The sequence below is a fragment of the Embiotoca jacksoni genome, unplaced genomic scaffold (genome assembly GCF_022577435.1).
Source record: "Embiotoca jacksoni isolate LCO1_2020_lvr unplaced genomic scaffold, fEmbJac1.0.p SCAF_4, whole genome shotgun sequence".
In the NCBI taxonomy this organism is placed as follows: Eukaryota; Metazoa; Chordata; class Actinopteri; family Embiotocidae; genus Embiotoca; species Embiotoca jacksoni.
The window spans coordinates 18,923,613-18,943,562 of record NW_027185392.1 but is presented as its reverse complement, the minus strand read 5'-3'; the positions used below and the strand labels follow the sequence as shown (position 1 = coordinate 18,943,562).

The following is a 19,950-nucleotide window of genomic DNA, read 5'->3' as shown; positions in this document are numbered from 1 at the left end:
GGTGGAAACACAAGTTTAATGGAACTATACTTCATTGCTTTAATTCTTTGGAGAATTTCAACTACTGTTGTTACCATCTTTCAGCAGATCAAAGTATTTGGGATACATTTCTGACTGTGTTTGATCATGCAGATCCTGAGGTGACAGGAAACAAGCCGAAGAGAGCTGCGGGACAAAGGTCCCTTGTCGCAGAGTTGAAGCAGGGATGTTGGGATGATGCACCAGGCCAGACTCCCCCCAGTGACTTTAAGATTTTAAATACACGTTTTTCTGTTTGGATTCCAGTTCATGGTAGGTGATATCTTCCAGTTGCCCTGGACTCATCTTTCTTTATTCTTACTAGTCGCCTTAATCACTTTTCTCTCCTTCTTTCCTTTCCTTGAACTCACCCAAATCTGGATATAGAAGCTTGGATAAACTAATCTCAGGTTATCTTCCCCTATATGTTGTGTGTTTACTTTAATATAACGTTTCATATTGAATAAATGCATTTTTCTCATATTGCTTGTTTTTAAGAATTGAAATAATGTCATCACTGATAAAGAAATATAATCTTGACACAACTTTTTGCCTTAATATTCCTTTTCTTGTGTGCTGGGAAACGTAAAGTCCTCCCCTCTCGCTGACCTTCATCATCAATAATTCACCTCCTCCTTCATTTTAAATCATACAAACAAGTGTGAATAAGAGTCATTGCCGACTCTGTCAATCACTCTTCAGCCCCCCTCTCATTGGCTGCTCCTCCTCCTCCTTAGCCAGCTGGGGGCGGATCCCGCTCAGGTTGGCAGCGGCAGCATACCACAGAGCTCCAGCACGCTCCTTTGTGAGACAGCCGGTCCGAGTGAGCAGCAGCTGCAGGCGCGCAGGACTCCGCCGCGCCCTTCCTGCTTCTCCTGGGACTCTGCGCGGATCAGTGCGCACAGGTAACAAGCAGCCTAACTGCCGGAAAACAGAGGAAAGTCCCAGCACAGGTGACGGAGACTCTCCCGTGTTTAACTTTGTGGGACGCAAAGAAAAGGCTGAAATGGAGTCTGGAGGAAGAGACTAATTGCCTTTTTCTTAATTTCTTTGCCCCTCTGGTGACTTTTGTCTGACTCAGAGGGCGTTGGAAGCGCGCAGGTGCGACACAACATTGTTTCCCAACTCGACGAGCTCTGATCTGGATATACTTGACAAACGAGTTCATAGACACGAGTCAAGGTGAGTTCAGCTATATATATCTCTCATATCTCTTATTCCCTCCTCTGTTTGTGTATAATGCTTCTACTGTGAGTGTGAAGTGTGTGTTGTTGGGAGAAGAGCCGTGTTTGCACGTTTTTTGTTGTTCCTGTGCCCGGAGGTGGTGACTCCCATCAGCGTGCTGAGGCATCTGCATTGTCTCAAAGTGGTGGAAGGAGTCTGGAGTTCATTACATCCTCAGCGCTGCCCCGCTTGAGCCGTGATCCCATGTTTTAATGCAACCTCAACAAAAGCAGCGCTCTCTGTGCGCAGGATAAAATATTGAATCATGTTTTATCTTCCTTATCTATTACTGGATGCCTCCACAGCACACACAGCACACACAGCACACACACACACACACACACACACACACACACACACACACACACACACACACACACACACACCAAATGACAGGCTTCTACTTCACACCTTCCAGTACAGATGTAGTCCGTTTTTAAAAGTTGCCTGTATGATCTCATGCAAGGAGAAGGACAGCCGTGCTGTAAAGTCTGCCTTTGTGAAGGTTAAACTGATCAGCTCTTGTAGACACAGTTACAGTGTTGACTCAACCCTGGCGAAGTTTGTGGGGCTGCAAATACCTGCTGTTGTGTTGAACTGTCATAAGGTGTTTGCTTTTTTTTTTACATTGAAAAGGGGGGGAAAGAAAAATCTCTTTTAAGGCTGTGGATGACTTTTTCTATCAATGTAATAATCATTCAGTCTATGAGACATGAACTGGTGTTTGATGTTAGTTTGAGTCTACCACACAGGGAAACTGAGTTTATGGCGATATAGATACAGAGAAAAACTGCAAATCCTCCCATTAGAGAAGCTGGAAGATGAATAATAATGGTAATAATTATACATTTCTATATAGCGCTTTTAATGCTACTCATAGATGCTGATGTTGAAATGATTAAACAACACAACGATAGTATAGATTTCACAACATACGATGACAACCAGTATACAGTATATTTCAACATCACAGCTGGAGCTCGACTTGGAAGCCGACCAACATGTGTCTGCAGCGCCCCATCAGAAAAACACCAACTGGTTTATTTTTCTTTGATCAGATGACTCAAATCAAGCTTTGTTCAATTTAAAACTTGTTGTTGCGGTACAGTTCAGACACACCAGGTAGTCTTTACACAACATTCAACATTTGAGTGTTTTGGCTTCTTTTGCTAAATTAAACGTTTTTGTTTTTTTGGGTTTTTTTTGTGGACCAACATGTTCCTATTAAAGTAAGATACTAAAATGTAGTGTTTAGGATATGTGTTGGTGCTCATATCCAGAATTTGTAATGAACCCAAACCCTAATCACCACTATTTACTGAACCTTTTTAAGGACAAGGTGTAAAATAGCTCTGTTCAGTTTCATACAAAGTGATGTCCTTAAAATGCTTGTTTTTAGATAGACAGTCCAAAATCAAAATATATTGATTTCATATATAGTGATATGAAATGGAGTAAAGCAGAGAATCTTCAGAGAAGCAGAAACTGGAGATTGTAAGAAATAATGATTGACATTGAAATTGCAGCTCAGATTTGAAAGATTAGAGAGTGAACAGATGATCAATTGTGTCAATGCCAGAGGAAAGATGCAGAGATAAATTGACTTTGTTTCAACGGTGGGAAATCTTGGCGTCACTCATTTACCGAAACCCGTTTTGACCTTTATGTATCTTAACCTAGTTGCAGTGAACACACTACACCTGACAAACTCAGGGTTTTTACTGCTATTATAACAGTTCTGTTTCACAGCACAAAGATCAAATGAACAGAAAAAAAATATTTACAGTGCTTAAATTTGAGGGATGATAAGAGAAATTGCATCTCAAATCCATTCATGACAAACCTTGTTTTACCAGTATTTTGTGATTTTTATTTATTATGGTACATTTATGGTACACAATGTGTTTTCCTTTAATACAGTAATGATGTGAAAATGCATAGTTTTTATTTACCCACCCCTCACTGTGACTGCTGAGCACCTCAGCCCCCCAGAACCTGAATGTAAACCCTGAAGCTGTTTACTCCAGCGGCTTGTTTTTTTTGCAACCATAGTTAAGCAGTAACTACTATAAAAATTTGGAGATTTAAATAGTCAAATCTAAAATGCAGATACAATATCTATGAGTTTCTTTCAGATGATATTTGCCCACTTATTAAATTTGTGTTCCTGTTTTAGTCGGATTTGAATGAGATAATTTTAAATGGTGTCTAATTACAGTATTTGTGATGCATTGCAGCAAACCTTTACATAGTGTATTCATCAGATCCTCTTACGCTTGAAAACAGAGAGATAATATAGGAAATGTGAAGTTTGTGGGTTTTGGTCTCTACTTTCTGAACAAAAGAAAAAAAAAAACCTGGCCTGTAAATGCACCACGTGACAGAGGAGGAAGGAGCTGCCTGTGCACGTGTCTGGGAATCAAATGGCTGAAAGTGATCATTATACAGGCGACACCTGGTCAGTCCCACCAGTTGCTTGTTGCTTATAAGTAAAAGCAAATGCACTCAGAGAAAGGGATGGCTCCTGTGGAGATGAGCAGACTCTCCGTTCTTCATCCAAATTAGACTTCACAAACATAATCGACTGTCTCTACCTACACGGCTGTATTGGTTTTAGTGTGTGTGTGTGTGTGTGTGTGTGTGTGTGTGTGTGTGTGTGTGTGTGTGTGTGTGTGAGCACACACAGCACAGCAGAAGAGTACTGGCTGAAGTCGATGAGCTGAGGCTCTACTTTCACAGAGAGAGGGAGGACGGAGGGGAGACTTGGGTGTGGCTCCTCCGGTAATGACCGGTTTGCATTCAAACTGGTGTTTACTGATTCAGCCCCGTCCATTCACACACAAATAAAGACACATGGTGCATGAAAACACACAAGTCATGCAAACCCAGCCCCTGAGAGCCACACAGACCGGAAGGGCCACAGTGAACTTGTTGTTGGAGTCAAATAGTTGCAGCTCATACACAGAAAGGTCGTGTTTCAGAGTGAACACAATGCTTTAATTAGACTTGGGTTCTTGTTAACAGATGGTAATTAGTTCTCTGATTTATTTGTGTTGTTGTGAATGGTGGATGGCCGTGATCTTCGGGCCCTCAGGCAGCACTGCATTAAAAACAGACACAAATCTGTAGTGAGAAACATAGTCTGGGCTAAGAGGAACTTGTGAAAACCATTGTCTGTGACTAGAGTTCATCGCTGCATCCACAAATGCTGATTACAGCGCTTTCCAGAGAAGGCGGCGGCCATGTGCATTAGAGCACACGGCATCGGTAGCTTGTACGTCTGGGAAGGAACCATTAATGCTGAATGATATATTCAAGTTTTGGAGCAACGTATGCTGCCACCCGGACAACGTCTCTTTCAGGGAAGGTCTTGCTTATTTCAGTTAAACAATGTCAAACTGTGTTCTGCACGTAGTTCAACTGCATGGCTCTCTAGTAGAAGAGTCTGGGTGATAAACTGACCTCCTGCAGTCCAGACCCGTCACCCCTTTAACAAATTTGGTGCATCATGAAACGAAAAATACAACTAAGAAGAACCTGAACAGTTGAGAAGCTGAACTCCGACATCAGGCAAGAATTGGACAACGTTTCATTCTCAAAACTCCAGCAACAGGTCTCCTCAGTCCTCAATTATTTACGGAGTGTTGTCAAAACAGGATGCGATACAAAACAACGGTAAACATGTCTCTGTCACGCAACAAAAACAAACAAAGAGGCGTGGACGGAAGTGGTCATTTTTCAAAATACAACACCATGCAGGCTAATGTAAATCAAATAAAAATAGATAAATCAAAGTTTTTTTTATTCTTTCTGTGCGGCCCAGTTCTGGAACAGATAATCAAAGGCCACGGACCTGCAGGTGCCATCTGAAATGAGACTTCTGTACAGTCAACACTGGAGTAGAGCCCAAACACTCAGTTATGACATAAGAAGAGTTTTTATTTTATTTTATTTATTTTTTTTAACTATTGATTTACTAACCAGCCTATTCTTCTTTTTGTGTGTGTTGTACGGCTGGTATCAATGTGCATATGCTTTCAAACTTCCCATTCAACTCCACGTGATGAAGACGACAGATTTTACATTTTTAAACTTAAAGCGCACTGATATCAGTCGTGAGAGTTGGCAGATACCAGTGAAGCCCTGACTACAGTTTTAGTGCTTGATTGACACCTCATGTCTCCGATAGAACTAGAAGAAAAGTAAACTTCCCCATACTGTCTGCACACCACATGTATGAGACCCTGTGTGTGTGTGTGTGTGTGTGGTATTGTTCATAAAGCATTTGTGGCAGGTGTATGTGCAAATGTGTCTATAACTGTAAAGACACATTTGCACATACACCTGCCACAAATGCTTTATTATTATAATAATGTTGGCCTGAGTCGTCGTCTTGTTTTGACTCGTTTGATCCGTTCTCATTCTCTCACAACCGCAGTTTTTCAACTTTCCTCAACTGTTATGAATTGTTGCCTTAATCAAACCCTTTTCTTCTCCTCCATCATTTCAGTCTTCAGCCTCTAAAGTTCTTACTGTCTCCACATTTTTCTGTTTCTGATTTGGCATTTCTTCCCTCACACCCCTGGTAGAAGAGTGGGTGTCACTGAAGTTCCCTCCCTGTGTGTGTGTGTGTGTGTGTGTGTGTGTGTGTGTGTGTGTGTGTGTGTGTGTGTGTGTGTGTGTGTGTGTGTGTGTGTGTGTGCCTGTTTGGATTGAGATAGAGTTACATAGCTGGATTGTGTAATTGTGAGGTGTGTCTCTGCTGTAGGGAGCTGCTCTGCTCTTTCCATTGTTGAGAGTTGAACTTGGAGCCGATGGCGCTTCGCTGGCTATCACAGGAAAATGGAGAATGTGTGAGGGAGTGTTGTTGACTCCAGACGCACCGTGCAGCCGGGGCCCGTTTACTGTAAATAGAGGATTAAAGCCCGTTGCTGTTGGCCACGTTGTGCATGAAGTGAAGGTTAAGTTTTGCTCTGAACTCTGGTTGGTTGCGATTACAGCGTCCCAGTCATAAAGCCTCGCATATTCCTTATTTTACAGACCGAAAAGCACTGTGAAGGATATTGTCTTTCTTTCATTGGATCTCTTGAAGTGTTTTTTTTTTGTGCATTATCAAATAATATATCAGTGTCATTGATTTATATGTTGATCTATAATACATACAGTGAGAAGACAGTGAATAACGGACATTACAATTTCCCAGAGTCCGAGATGATGATACAGATTTTTCGGGCCACATCAACTCTTAATACCAGGCAGGATCAAAAAGTTCAGAGACTGCTCCTGTTGCGCGTGAACGATGCGCAACACCGTGATGTGCACGGAGAAGGGAGAAGCTATAACCTTTGTGAATAAGTATTCCAAGCTTCATTGCTTGATCAACATCAGCACCTGAGGTACACATGTTTTTGTGGCCACTGATCTGGGTCTGCTGGCGATGTCTCCGTGGACTTGAGAAGAGAGCACGCGTCAAATTTTGCGTCAAACTGAGGAAATAGGCAAGAGAGACCCCTGAAATGCTTCAGAAAGCCTGCAACAATGAAGCGATGAGCTGGGTGAGATGTCTCCAGTGGCATTAGTGTTTCAAGAAGGGCAGAACATCTGAGGAAAAACAAATGACCTGAACTGTGGCGTGATGGCACTTGGGGATCTCCAACATGTTGATGGACCTGTCAGCGGAGGTTTCTCACCCGCAACAACACAACTGTCGCTCTCCACCATCTCTGATCACTGGATTTGGCATCCTATGACTCCCTCCTGTTCCCCCAAAATTTGACAGACACTTTGATGTGCGCTCTATGCTCAAGTTTCAGTTGCATGGAGAAATCACGGATGTCACAAAAATGGGTGTAACTCTGGTGCTGATGTTGATCAAGTGACATAACTTGGAATACTTAATCACAAAGGTTATACTTTCTCTTGCTCCGTGCACATCAAGGTGCCTCCACACTACTTCAGTGTTTTCAGCGGGAAGTGAGTTAGCTTCACTGGCGATTAAATCTTGAGAAACATAGGATGGCAAAATACAGAGATTCTGCTGTTGTAATTATCAATACCAAGCACACAGGTAGCAGCTTCTCACCTTTAGTCACTTTCAACAAAATGAAAGGCCAAGGCAGTGTGTGGGTGCTGACTAGGCTCACATCTTCACTGGGATTATCGTCTGGAGCTCTGTTCACATTCAGGTCTCAGAGGCTGCAGCTCAGTTGGTAGAGTGAGCACACTAATCAGAAGGTTGGTGGTTCGATCCCCAGCTTCTCCCGTCCACATGCCTCAGTGTCCTTGAGCAAGACACTGAACCCTAAAATTGCTCCCGATGGTGTACCGTCAGTGTGTTGTAAGTCGCTTTGGATAAAAGCATCAGCTACATGTAAAGTGTGGGTGGGGAAATTTTGCAATAATTTCTAACAATGACGTGTTGGTAGAGTTTCGGTGCGCAGCATGCGATATATGCTGGGCGATGTGGTTAAATGTTCCTTCGTAGTTTCAAAATGAAACGTCCATTGCACTGTAACGATGCATAATGTCTGTGTTTGCTGTCTGTGCTCCCCGCAGGCTGTAGACGTGTATCCAGAGCTCCACACGGTAAAGGCCTCAGACATCAAACTGGATCCCTCCAGCTCTCACTTGTCCAGCTGATGGCATGCCGATCTTCACCCCACCACAGGGGGCGAGACTGAATGCCGCCCTAGTCCTGTGCTTCCAGTCTGCAGCGCCGCCCACCTCTCCGTCCTCTTCGACTCTTCTCTGATCCCACGTCCACCTGAGGTCTCAGCATGGATACAACGACTGAGGACAAAGAGGGATGCTACTACAACCGGTCTGTCCGATTTTTCTACGAGCAGAGTGGCAAGAACATCAGTGACCACTGGCGCACGCGTGACTATGTGGTCGTCCCTCTGGGCATGACGGTCTGCTTCGTCGTTATTTTTTCCAACCTTCTGGTCATTGCGGCCATTTTAAAAAACCGACGCTTTCACTTTCCCATCTACTACCTGTTGGGTAATCTGGCTTTGGCAGACCTCTTCTCAGGTACCATCATTTTACTTTATGTGCTTCTTTGTTATTATGTGACTAGAACAAATAGTTACCTAAATACACAGTAAACCCTGGCCTGATTTGACAGTTGGAGTTATTTTGCAAGGGACATTTTCAGCTTTTATACTGGGCTGGAAAAGCTTTAAAAAAAATCTGTTTCTGCGAGGTTTTAATGTGTTGTATTGTTTTCCAGCAGAATGCATTTACAAACTAAAAGTTGGATTATAGGAGTTTGCGGATTTTGCTGCTGAAGGCTGAAGCTTATTGTCTAATAGTGGGAAGTGTCAATTAAATGAATTAACCACTTTTATTGGCCAGTCCGTCCAGGTATCATGAATTCATTGTACATATAAAAATCGACTTTATTATGACACTTTTTTTTAATATATTGCGGGGAACTACTGATATAATGAATAATTCTTGGCCATATTGTCTCCAAATATTACAATCATGACGATGTTCACATTTGGTTGAAGGATAATTTAGATATTTGGGAAATTGAGCAGTTTGTCAGGCGCACATGGATGTTTTAATGACTTTAGAAATGCACTTTGTAAGTTAACCCTATCTTTGCTGAGGTGTTTGACGTCTAAAGTACAACTCATAGTCACTTACAGTAGAAACTTATAGCACTCACTGAGCTAGTAGTCAGTGTGCGGTAGCTGGGATGTATCTATCTGGAGTACAAATGTGATAAAAGTAAAGATTTTCTGCAGTTAAGTTTAAATGCTGAGTAATCTGTCATGATGCTGCTGATGTGTGTTGCTTAACGACGTACAGTAAATACTTACTCGCCTCCGAACTGTGCTGCTAAAGTGAAAGGGCCGGTCGGCTTCTAGTAAAAGCAGAAAAATGCACCTTTATTACAGAAAGTTTATTACGTCAGACTTGTTGAAATATTTCCTGAAGAATGTATGAAATCCTAATAACAATATTGGCAGAAATACTGTTTCTGCAGCCCTGGCTGTGGTTGCATGGTAATGGGAACTCAATACAACCTCTAAACCTCGGAAGGCGTTTCTTATAGTGATTTTTATTGACTTTTTAAATAAACCATGAATATAAAGTGAAGTTTAGTTCGACAGGTAAACTTTGAATATTGTCTGCCTGCTTTTGTCATTTATACCTGTACAGGGTTCCCGCTGGTCATCAACTTTCTAGATTATTAATTATAAAAGGCTATTCCAGACAAATCAGGGGACTTGATCATTTTTGGGGCCAAATCATGAAATATCATTTAGTTTTAGTTTGTAGCATGTTTAAATTTGAGTGATTTACTTGATCAAAATTGAATATTTTCCATGAAGTATTTTCTATATAGTGTTATTTAACTTATTTCCTGAGTGGTTTAATTCTCCTCCCCACTCATTAACAATTACTTCAGCCAAGATATGTTTTTTCCTGTAGCCGCTAACGAAGGAAAAGATTTCGGGAAAGTGAAAATTTCAAGATTTCTGGCTACAAAACTATGACTTCAGAGATTAGGTGTAAAAATGTTAAAACTACTATTGATCTATTAAAACATAGGAGAGGGAGTCAGTAGGTTTAAACCAGTCTTACAGTCCGCTCTGACCCAACACTGTATGAACCCAAGTAAAGTGTGTACCTCTTAAAAACCTCTGCTTCTCCTCGCAGGTGTCTCCTACCTCCACTTGATGTTTCATACTGGTCCCTGGACCATTAAGCTCACCAAGTACCAGTGGTTTGTGCGACAGGGGCTGATCGACACCAGCCTGACGGCCTCCGTCCTCAACCTGCTGGCCGTGGCCGTAGAGCGTCACCAAACCATCTTCAACATGCAGCTGCACAGCAAGATGAGCACCCGGCGGGTCTTCGTCATCATGGTCTTCATCTGGCTGGTGGCGATAATCATGGGCCTGGTTCCCACCATGGGCTGGCACTGCCTGTGCGACCTGGTGAACTGCTCCACCATGGCGCCGCTCTACAGCCGCAGCTACCTGGTGTTCTGGGGCCTTCTCAACCTGCTGACCTTCTCCATCATGGTGGCGGTCTACACCCGCATCTTTCTCTACGTCAGGCACAAGAGCAAGCAGATGTCGCAGCACACCACGCAGATGAGACACAGAGACACGGTGTTCAACCTGATGAAGACCGTCTCCATGATCCTGGGTAAAGGAAGCACACACTGTACATGCACACATCAGGGGCAGCGTATCAAACTGAACTCATTAAAACTACGTTATGTAGGCATGTTTGGTAAATTAATATGTCACGTAATCCTATAACGCATCTGACAGTACAAACAGCCTGTCGGTGTCACTCAGTTTGTGTTTGTGGCTTCATTTACAAGAGAGAAATTCACATCAGTGTTGCGTCACTGTAGCAGAGAAAACATGAACATGTGTACGATTCCTTGTCTGAAAATGAGATCAAATGAAATATGTTTTAGTTTTGGACTGTTGACTGGACAAAACATGACACCTGATGACATCACCTTGGTCTCCAAGAAATTCTGAACTATTGTATTATTATAATGAACACAATTTTCTGACATTATAAAAGCCAAACAAATTAACCAAGAAAAAAAATTAATCCTCCATTTAATTTTGAATTAAAATAACCCTAATTTACAAACCTCATTTCTGGTAAAGTTGGGACATTTTGTAAAATGCAATAAAAACAAAAGTCTGTCATTTGTTAATTCTCTTCAAACTTTATTAAACTTACAAAAGTAAAAAGAAAAGATATAAAGTTTTCACTAACCAACCTAATTTTATTTTGTAAATACTATAAACATATTTAATATTTGCCGCCCCCCCCCACCTCCAAACTCAAGTTTTAAACCACATTGTCATTGTTTTCATCAGCAGATTCGTAACATCGCTGATGTGTTTTATTTCTTTGATTTCCAACACATGCCTAATGATTCTTGAAATATATTCATTTAGCATCTAGTAACTCACAGCCATAATGAATAATTTTATTATCTCAGTTTAGTTTTTTTGTGAATTTTATGCTTAATCATCAAGAATATTTCCTTTTACCAAATAAACTTAAAGATTCTCACATCTGTCAGCCACTTACACTCTATTAATATTTCACACCTTCAATGGGAAAAATTTTACAATATGTAACATTATGTTTAGTCAAGATATTTGTGTGTCAGACCCTTTTTCATAAGAGGACGTTGTTGTAAACTGTGGCGGGCATCTTGCAGCAGAAAACACAACAACCATTTGCTGATTGGTCGGCTCTTCTGCTTTGAAAATAGTCAGGTTAGAACTGGCAAAAATTTAAAAAAGGAATTGGCATTAAAGGACCAAAACATTTTATTATTACTCTGTCATTGTAATGATTTGTGATTAAATGAGCAATAATCAAGCTTAGTGTTAAAAAAAAAATTATTTTTTTCAAAAGGTTTAGCTTAAAAAGTCCCCAGAATGGCAAGAAAACACAGAGAAGACAGTCAAAATAATCCTGCCTTGTTTTAACTTTGTCAGATAATGTTGTCTTCATGTATTCATTCATTGCTTTTAGTACATTAAACAGATTTTTCTCATAGTATGAGAGTTAGTTTTCAGGGAAATGTTCACCTGTGTCTTTCAACACTTTCAACCTTTCACTGCACTCACAGGATGCCATGCACGTTCCGCTCTCATCTTGTTTGTACTTGTTAAACCACACTTGGTTCGCCCCCACACGTTCACTCCCACTGATTCCTCTTGTCTTCTGCTGAACTGGCCTCGCTCCTCTCACTTTCTTTCCTCGGTTTCCCAGCCCTCCCGTGCCTCTGCTTACACATTATGAACCTTTGATTAAATTCCTTAAAATTTTAGGAATATTACGTGTCTTTCTCCTGTCGCTCGGCAGCCGGGATTCGGCCTCTGCGGCATGTGAGGAGGGTAAGGACAACCCCGAGCGTGCCCTGACAGGCAGCTGCATAGTTCAGTTGCAGTGACAGAAAACAGCCTCTCTCCTGCTCGTATGACACCGCTGAGGGGGGTTGCAAACTTGGAGCTTGTTTTGACCTTGAGGTTGTGGAAAAATTTTTGCGCACATTGTTGGCTGTTCTTCATGTCTAAAAATTGTTATCTGAGGGTCAGGTTTTAGATGTAGAGACGAGGTTAAGTGTGCAGTTGTGACAGATAGGTTGTGGTCAGAGGTCTGACTAATGCATTACACATTGAGTGCGTGTTCCTGCATGGTTTTATCGTTTCCGTGCGCATATATTAGTGCTGAACGTGCTACAAATGTGTGTACACAGTGAATTCCTGAGCTGCCTAATCGAGTATTATGATAATGAAATCTGATCATGCAGACTAAACCCACTCCACATGCTGACATGCTATGTATCTGTGTGTGTGTGTGTGTGTGTGTGTGTGTGTGTGTGTGTGTGTGTGTGTGTGTGTGTACGTGTGCATTGCCTACAGTGGAATTTACGGTGCTTCCTCTCTGCCCCTCAGCGACCTTCTCACAATCGTTACAACTCTGTTCATCTTCTTTCCTCCGAGTAATTCCCCTTTTATCTGTGACTTGATTTCTAATGTTATTTCAAGTCTTCTTATGACGTTAAGTATCCTTAATACTGCCCCCCCCCCTCAACAGGCTGCTTCGTGATCTGCTGGACACCCGGCTTGGTCGTGCTGCTGCTCGACGGTCTTGGCTGCGAGAGGTGTCAGGTGCTGCTCTACGAGAAGTACTTCCTGGTGCTGGCTGAGTGCAACTCTTTCGTCAACCCCATCATCTACTGCTTCAGGGACAAAGACATGAGGAGCACCTTCAGGGAAATCCTGTGCCCGTGCTGGCGGGGCAAGAAACACAAGGGCACCTCGGAAGTTCATTTTAACACCCTGGAGCACGAGGTACTGTCCGAGAGCACCGGAGTTGATGACAGCAATCACAAACAAAACAACCACTCAGAGTAAAGACTGATGGTAATATCAAAGCCCTGTAGATAGATGCTGATCTGTACAACCAGGACAGCTGTCAATCAAACAGTTACGCAACAAAAACCTTTGTGAGAGTTTAGCTGAACGCAGCCTAACAAAAGTGTGAAATCTAATTAATAGTACAAAACCAAAGTAAAAACATCCAGGTACATTTGCATAATTTTAAAAGTCCACATCTGTAAAAGGTCTTTTTTTGTTTTTGTTTTACTTAATTTACATAAAACAGTTTTAAGTGATATTTTTACATTGACTGTAAGAAATGGTTTTCTCGTAGTGGAGAAAAACCTGTCAGCTGAATATGCAGCTTTACAGCGAGTTTCGGCTCTGTTCATATATTGGACCCACAACACTCGTTTTAATTCACTTTTAGTGCTCTGGTACTTCTGGCCGCATGCAGGCAGCTGTTTCTGGCGAGAAAACTCTAAAACCCTACCATTCTCTTCACCATGCAGCTATGAACACAGGTAAACATGTAGGTGCTAAAGAGACAGAAATTCGCCTCAGGAGTTGGTAGGGACCAAAAACAGACCTGAAGGGGAGATAATATGGCCCTCAGTCATCAGGTGGACACAAACACGACTCCAAATGAACCTTGAGCTTTTACTGCTGGTTTCGTGAGTACAGTAAGCAGTTGTTTGCTAAAAAGCCTGTTTCAACTTAAAGGTGATGGTATGTCAGTGCTGTATTCACAATTTATCATTTCACAAGTGCGCAAAAAGTCTCTAGGTTTAAAGAGAGCACACACCCGGAGACTTATTTCAATGTCCTCCCTGTATTTTGTATTGTTCGTGTTTGAGCTGAGCTTCATTCATGCTCCGTGAACAGTAAGTGCAGCATGGAGGTGAAATCCACCAAAAAATAAGTTCAAACGGCACACTTTTTTTATCAGAGAAAAACAACGTAGCGTGTTAAAAAGATGGCACATGATAGTGTTACCCTAATCTAGAAAACAGAATAATGAATGAACGCAAGTGTGATTTATTCCGATTCTTTCCGCTTCGATGTCTGCTTGCGTAAGTGTAAACAGAAACGCTTTGGCTCTTCAGGTTGTCCGTTCATGTTTGCCACGACAGTGTTGAATCTAAAAACTTCAAACTCTAATCTTTACTGTGCCACGGTATCACTGCAGCGCAAGAGAAGATGTGACTGTTCATTCATGTTAGCTGGTTGATGCTTATTTGCACTGTTTGAAGTTTGGTAGCCGTGTGCTACTGAAAGAGTGGAATTTCCATGAGCACTGTGTGGTCACAACCCGCATGTGAATGAGAACACGCAGAGGTCCAAACTACACAACTGATTCAACACAGGGAACCTGTGTCTTATTTTCTGATACCCAACACTACACTAATGTTTAGCAGTGTTTCTTATTGAAGTGTTTCCTTCTTTCACTTCCTCTTTAATCCAATCAAAATTAAATGTCACGCTGAGAATCGTGCACACCGTGTAGTATCACAGTCGTGTATGTCAGAAACATTTCAATCCACAAAAAATAGTTTACATTCTTAAACGTGCCCGATTCAGTTCTCCTGTCTTAGTTTCGTTCAGCTTGCGGCTGCAGTCGTGTCACGTTGCATCGAAATTTGCTGATTTTAATGTATAATATGGCTCCCTTGTGATTTATGTTGATCTGAAGGCTTATTTCTGTTATCACGGGCAAATCGCAGTCACATCTGCAGTTTTTGTAACGTCAGCTTTATGATTAGGTTGTAACCCAGTCGACCATCTGAGCCACAGCCGCCTCGGGGGTCTCCCTGGTAGAAGACGTGTCCTATTCTCCAGGGACCACTTACCATTACACCATGAAATATTATCCGTGTTGAAGCTAAAAGACTATTTAACTCCCCTTGAGCTGAACATAGAAACTGTGGGCAAATGTGTATTATAATTGACATAGGTTCCAAGCACTGCTATATTTCCTGTTATTGGTTGAGCACATCGTTTATTTGTATGGCATTAGATTTGGATTAAAACATTTCAACATTTTGAGCACACAAAAACATGTTCGGCTTTCATGTATGTTCCGTTTTGTAGGGAAATAGTAATTTATTTTGATAAAACTAAAATCACCTCCGTGCTTCCATGTTTGCTGTTGTTCACATCAGCAGTAACCCCTCTCACTTCTCATTTGTCCTCCCTGCTGTCTCTGGCTACAATATGCCACACTGTCAGCCTTAAACTGAAGTTTATTAATTCAGTTTTGTCTAAACCCGATCAAAATCCAGTTGTGAGTAACGGCATGCAGGGACTGCTCTTTGCTCGATAATAACCTCTCTACAAACTATGATTTGTGTGTGTGCTAATATTTTCTATCTGTGCTCATATTGTGTCCCTTAGTCATGCAGAATCGAGGCACAAATATAATTCCAAGCATGTGTAACTTCATCCAGCCAACATGTCAAATTTTCCATGAGGCAAACTTGAGCAGAACATCAAAGCGTGACCTCGATCAAACTCCTCAAATCCCATAAAACGAGGCCTGAACGGCGACACTGCCTTGTACCATAAACATGTTTCTGTTTTGGAATGACCCAAATGCAAGGAATTATCCTATTTCCTTATGCAATTGTTACTTAGTTCATACTGACGGGAACATTTCTGTGTCATCTGTGCTTGTAGTTAATGTGTGTGTGTATTTGCCTGTGTGCTCGTGTTGTACAGTCTTAAACCGGTCCAGATGTGTGCGGCTGGTTCCAGTGCTTCTTTGCCGCATTTCCTCTGACTTGTTACTCTGGCATGTGTGTATGTTGGAGCCGTTCACGCTCACACACACACACACACACACACACACACACACACACACACACACACGCACGCACGCCCTAAGTGCAGTCACGAGTGTGTGTGATCTTGAACGTGTGCACATGCACATATGAGTATAAACAGTGAGTCACAGACGCATTGTTTTACATAGTTTTTTTAATAGTACGATCCGAAGGGGACACTGAGGGAGAGGAAGGCAGAAATTTGCATGGCGTCCTCACTGTGCTCGTAGTAAAATGTGCAGTAACTCGTGCAATTAAAGGGGAAGTTAGATGTTTATGGAGGCCAACGTATCATTAACTATAAGTACATTTAAATGGAATTCCATTACAAGAAGCTATTAAAGGGAAGACAGTATATTCTAACTATATTCTTTTCTGTAGATTTCAAATAAATCAACATGTTAACACTTGTTTTCATGTTATAGACCTCCTGTTGGTTTTGTTTTGACAATTCAGACACCTTTTTATCTTATTTTGGGGTTTTACTTTTGTGCATTGTTCGAAGTAATATGAATAAATGCTCAACTTGCCTACATCTGTGATTTGTTTGGTCATGTCTGCCTTGCCTGCTTTGTTTGCTTTCTGTGATTCTTTGTGATGGCTGGTCAAATTTAACAATTAGAAACATGGCAAACTGTGTGGAAACACAACCAGTGGGATAAACATGTTTCTAATCTCTCAGGTGATTTCGCTCTGCTAATTTGAACATGACTAACCTGTTTTTTTTCCTCTTCTCTTTTCAACTTCTCTGTTTCTTTCTGCTGCATCTAATCACCTTATCTTTTTTTGATTTCCTCTTTGGCTCTCCTTGTTCTTTACCTCGTGTCAACTCTCGCCTCATGCTCTCTATCTGTATCTCCACCTCTGTCTTGTAGAAGTCTAAGTCTCGTAATGCCAAGTCGATAAAGAGGAGCAACGGCACACTTCTCACCCGGGAAGCCTCAGACGTCACCCCCGCCTCTTCAGAAAAATGGAATTAACTCAAACAACAATACATTATCAACACACTCAAGACAACCGTATAGAACTGGCAACCTGGCAAGAGAACTGTGCATACATAAACAAGAACAGCCAGCGTCTGTTGTGACAGGAGTCAAAAGGGATTTATTTTTATTTTTCAATTGGATTTTTGCCTCTTCTGCCAGTGGACAGAGGTCATTACGTCTGTGTCTGATTAAGCTATGTGGCAAAGAAGTCTTGATTAATTTCTTACCACTGTAAGAAGTTAATGTATCTTGAAGTGTCTTCTAATGTGTGCGCTGTCATCAACCCTCAGCAGACATAAAGAGACAAACCACTCCATTACTGGGCCATTCATACAATATGGGGCACATCTGAGAGCTCATTTCCTGTTGAGACGACTTGCCAGTTTTTGTGTAAACAGACGGAAGAGGAACACCTGGTACAAGCTGGATGTGTAGACAGTCGCAAAACATGTGCCTTGTGCAGTGTCAACAAGTGATAAATCCTGCCCCGTGTGTGCATGCAGCCTACAGGCAGTTGCCAGTTTGTTTGGTACACTTAGCTTGAAATAATGTCAAGTTTAAAGGACCCATGTTTTACAGTTTTCTGGTGTGTTTACAGTCTTGATATGCATATGGTATTTTTGAGGTTTTAGATACCAAAAATTATTTTAATATATAGTTTTGCATCTCTTCTTTTAAGCTTCTCTCTGGGTCTCTACCAAGAACAGGCTGTTCTGTGTCTGTGTCTTTAAGGTGCATCGATATCAACGAGCCTCTCTTTTCATTGGTTGACTCTTTTCCAAGTGACACACGTCCAGGTCAACCACAGGTTGTCTTCAGTCCTTTATCTTGCTAGCGCTGCGATGGAATAACAGCTCTGTTTTATCTTCAACATGAAATGTTGGAGAGTGGGCTGTGCTGTGGACGGAGATATGAAATGAGCGTGAGTTTGTGACATCACAAACTTACGGAAGTCCAAATGGCAGACTTGCTGAATACAGGCTCTATGCATTTTTCTGTGTACTGAGTGTTTTGACACATTCACAGTATTTATACAGCACCGGGCTCTACTCTTAAGATATACAAAAACAAATGGAAATCGGATTTTATACAATAAGGGACCTTTATTACAAGTTATTACAACTGTTAGCACGTTTTAATCCTCCTTCATACTTAGTTTAGTTGAATGAAGACCTCTCTTAAGCAGTTTCAACATAAACTGAATATTATAACCTTCATTGGTGAAAACTGGCAACTAAAAGTATGTGGAATAACTGGAAGTCGTAAGTTCGTCTGCATCCAAAAAATTATTTGGAGTCAGAAGCCTCTGAAGCTCAGAGAAAACTCAACTCATTCACAAAGCAAACTGTACTTTATAAGGAGTTTAAACTATTGTATTTGTTGATGGTTAACAACCCATTTCCTATTGCTTCATTGATCAGCCATTGGTTATTATTAACCTAACATTTTGGGTTGCCAGGTTGTGAAACTTGCTCAGGGTTTTGCTCTTTATTGTTACACTGCAGTACCTCTAATATGGACGGATTGGCCAAGAAATCAGATACAAATTCAGTTTCTTTAGAATTTAAGATTTGCATTTGCTGCTTTGTTACTTTAAGCGTTTATGTTTCAGACAGATGGTTAAGTCTTATTCAGTGACGGTCTTCGCTTCCTGCTCGCTCTGCACTGGATTATTCGATTTGTATTAAGATATAAACCAATTCAATTGAAAACCTGATGGATTATTGCACTGAAAGAACCTCTTGTCACTGATTTACTACACGTTTAACAGTGAATGTACTGGTTTACTACTTAGTTATGAACTTGTGACATTTTAACTTTTTGTCAAGATTAATACAAAAAAATACCATAAGAGATCTGACCATGTTTTTTTTATTCACAATGTGGCAACCTAAGTTCTTTCAATTAACAACCTATTACTGATCTTAAAGCCTAAATATGGGATTTAAAAAAAATATTAATAAAGCTTTAGTTAAACGTATAGCCCTTTTTTTAAATTATTGTAAAGGTTACATTACATTTAGCTGACGCTTTTATCCAAAGCGACTTCCAACACACCGATGGTACACCATCGGGAGCAACTTAGGGTTCAGTGTCTTGCTCAAGGACACTTAGGCATGTGGACAGGAGGAGCCGGGGATCAAACCAACAACCTTCCGATTAATGTGCAACCCACTCTACCGACTGAGCCGCAGCCTCCAGGTTGAAATTTATTTTATAAAGCCTCTCTCCCTTTGTTTGGTATAAATCAGAATAGTCTTTGTTGGTTAAATGTTGGATATTTACAGGTTTTGCCTCAATATAAGTGTAAAAATGATAGTTTTGTGCACATCATATGGATTTTTGAAATATTAAACCACCCTTTCCTAGAATTTAATGATTTATGTCTTGTTTGTGTCCTAATGCAGTTTAGTCAGAAACTTCTGCTGGGTTTTTTTGTTTTTTTTAAAGCCATTTTTTTATACTGTATGCTATATGTGTTTTTCTTTTTCTTTTTTTTTTTTGCTCATTTTTGTTTTGTTTTTGTATGCTGCTGGTGTTTGCATCATGTAAATTTTCTATGCGCTGGACTGACACATAATATTCTTTGTAAATTGTTTGTGATATAAAACTTTATTTATGATCACATTGTGACAGTAAATATTTTGTACAGTATTCAGTGCAAATAAGCAATTGTCAGTGACAATAAAAAAAAACCAATATAAGTGGAACTCAAAACCGTCCTTTTCAAGTAAATAGCTTCCAGTTGTGTTTTTAAATTTCTAATGCTGCATTTTTGTCAAGCACGACTGAGCAAACATGTCGAGTAAGTGATGAAGCTTCAGGGTAAAGCGTGGCTATCTCACATTTTGCTGTAGTGGACCGGCGTGTCTATTTCACGTTTTGCCGTGATACTATGTTGGAATAGGAAGGAACCTTTATGGCTGTAACACCGTCTGTTGTGTCTCATTTTTAGTCATGGATCGACTCTCGGGAAGTCACTGTGACGTCATTAAAAACTGAGTACGTGTA

The 19,950-nt window shown here is 41.0% G+C and overlaps 1 protein-coding gene across 2 annotated transcripts; it reads left to right on the top strand.

Moving 5' to 3' along the window:
• The first annotated feature begins 914 nt into the window (after positions 1 to 914).
• lpar2b (lysophosphatidic acid receptor 2b) lies at positions 915 to 19,950 on the top strand. Of its 2 annotated transcripts, none has more exons than XM_069168063.1 (5): positions 915 to 1,200; positions 7,798 to 8,274; positions 9,916 to 10,410; positions 12,847 to 13,103; positions 16,828 to 19,950. In XM_069168063.1, exons 2-5 carry the CDS (start codon positions 8,019 to 8,021, stop codon positions 16,930 to 16,932), a joined length of 1,113 nt encoding a protein of 370 aa, XP_069024164.1. In that variant the 5' UTR covers positions 915 to 1,200; positions 7,798 to 8,018; the 3' UTR covers positions 16,933 to 19,950. The 2 variants fall into 2 exon arrangements, with proteins under 2 accessions (XP_069024164.1, XP_069024165.1); XM_069168064.1 differs by having other exon boundaries at positions 12,847 to 13,175; positions 16,828 to 16,897.

Bases quoted from the DNA above. Each gene is read 5' to 3' on its own strand.
- lpar2b (XM_069168063.1), top strand. From the start codon at position 8,019: ATGGATACAACGACTGAGGACAAAGAGGGATGCTACTACAACCGGTCT. The intron at 8,275-9,915 runs GTACCATCATTT...TTCTCCTCGCAG, and splicing joins TTTGGCAGACCTCTTCTCAG to GTGTCTCCTACCTCCACTTG. The intron at 13,104-16,827 runs GTACTGTCCGAG...TCTGTCTTGTAG, and splicing joins TTAACACCCTGGAGCACGAG to AAGTCTAAGTCTCGTAATGC.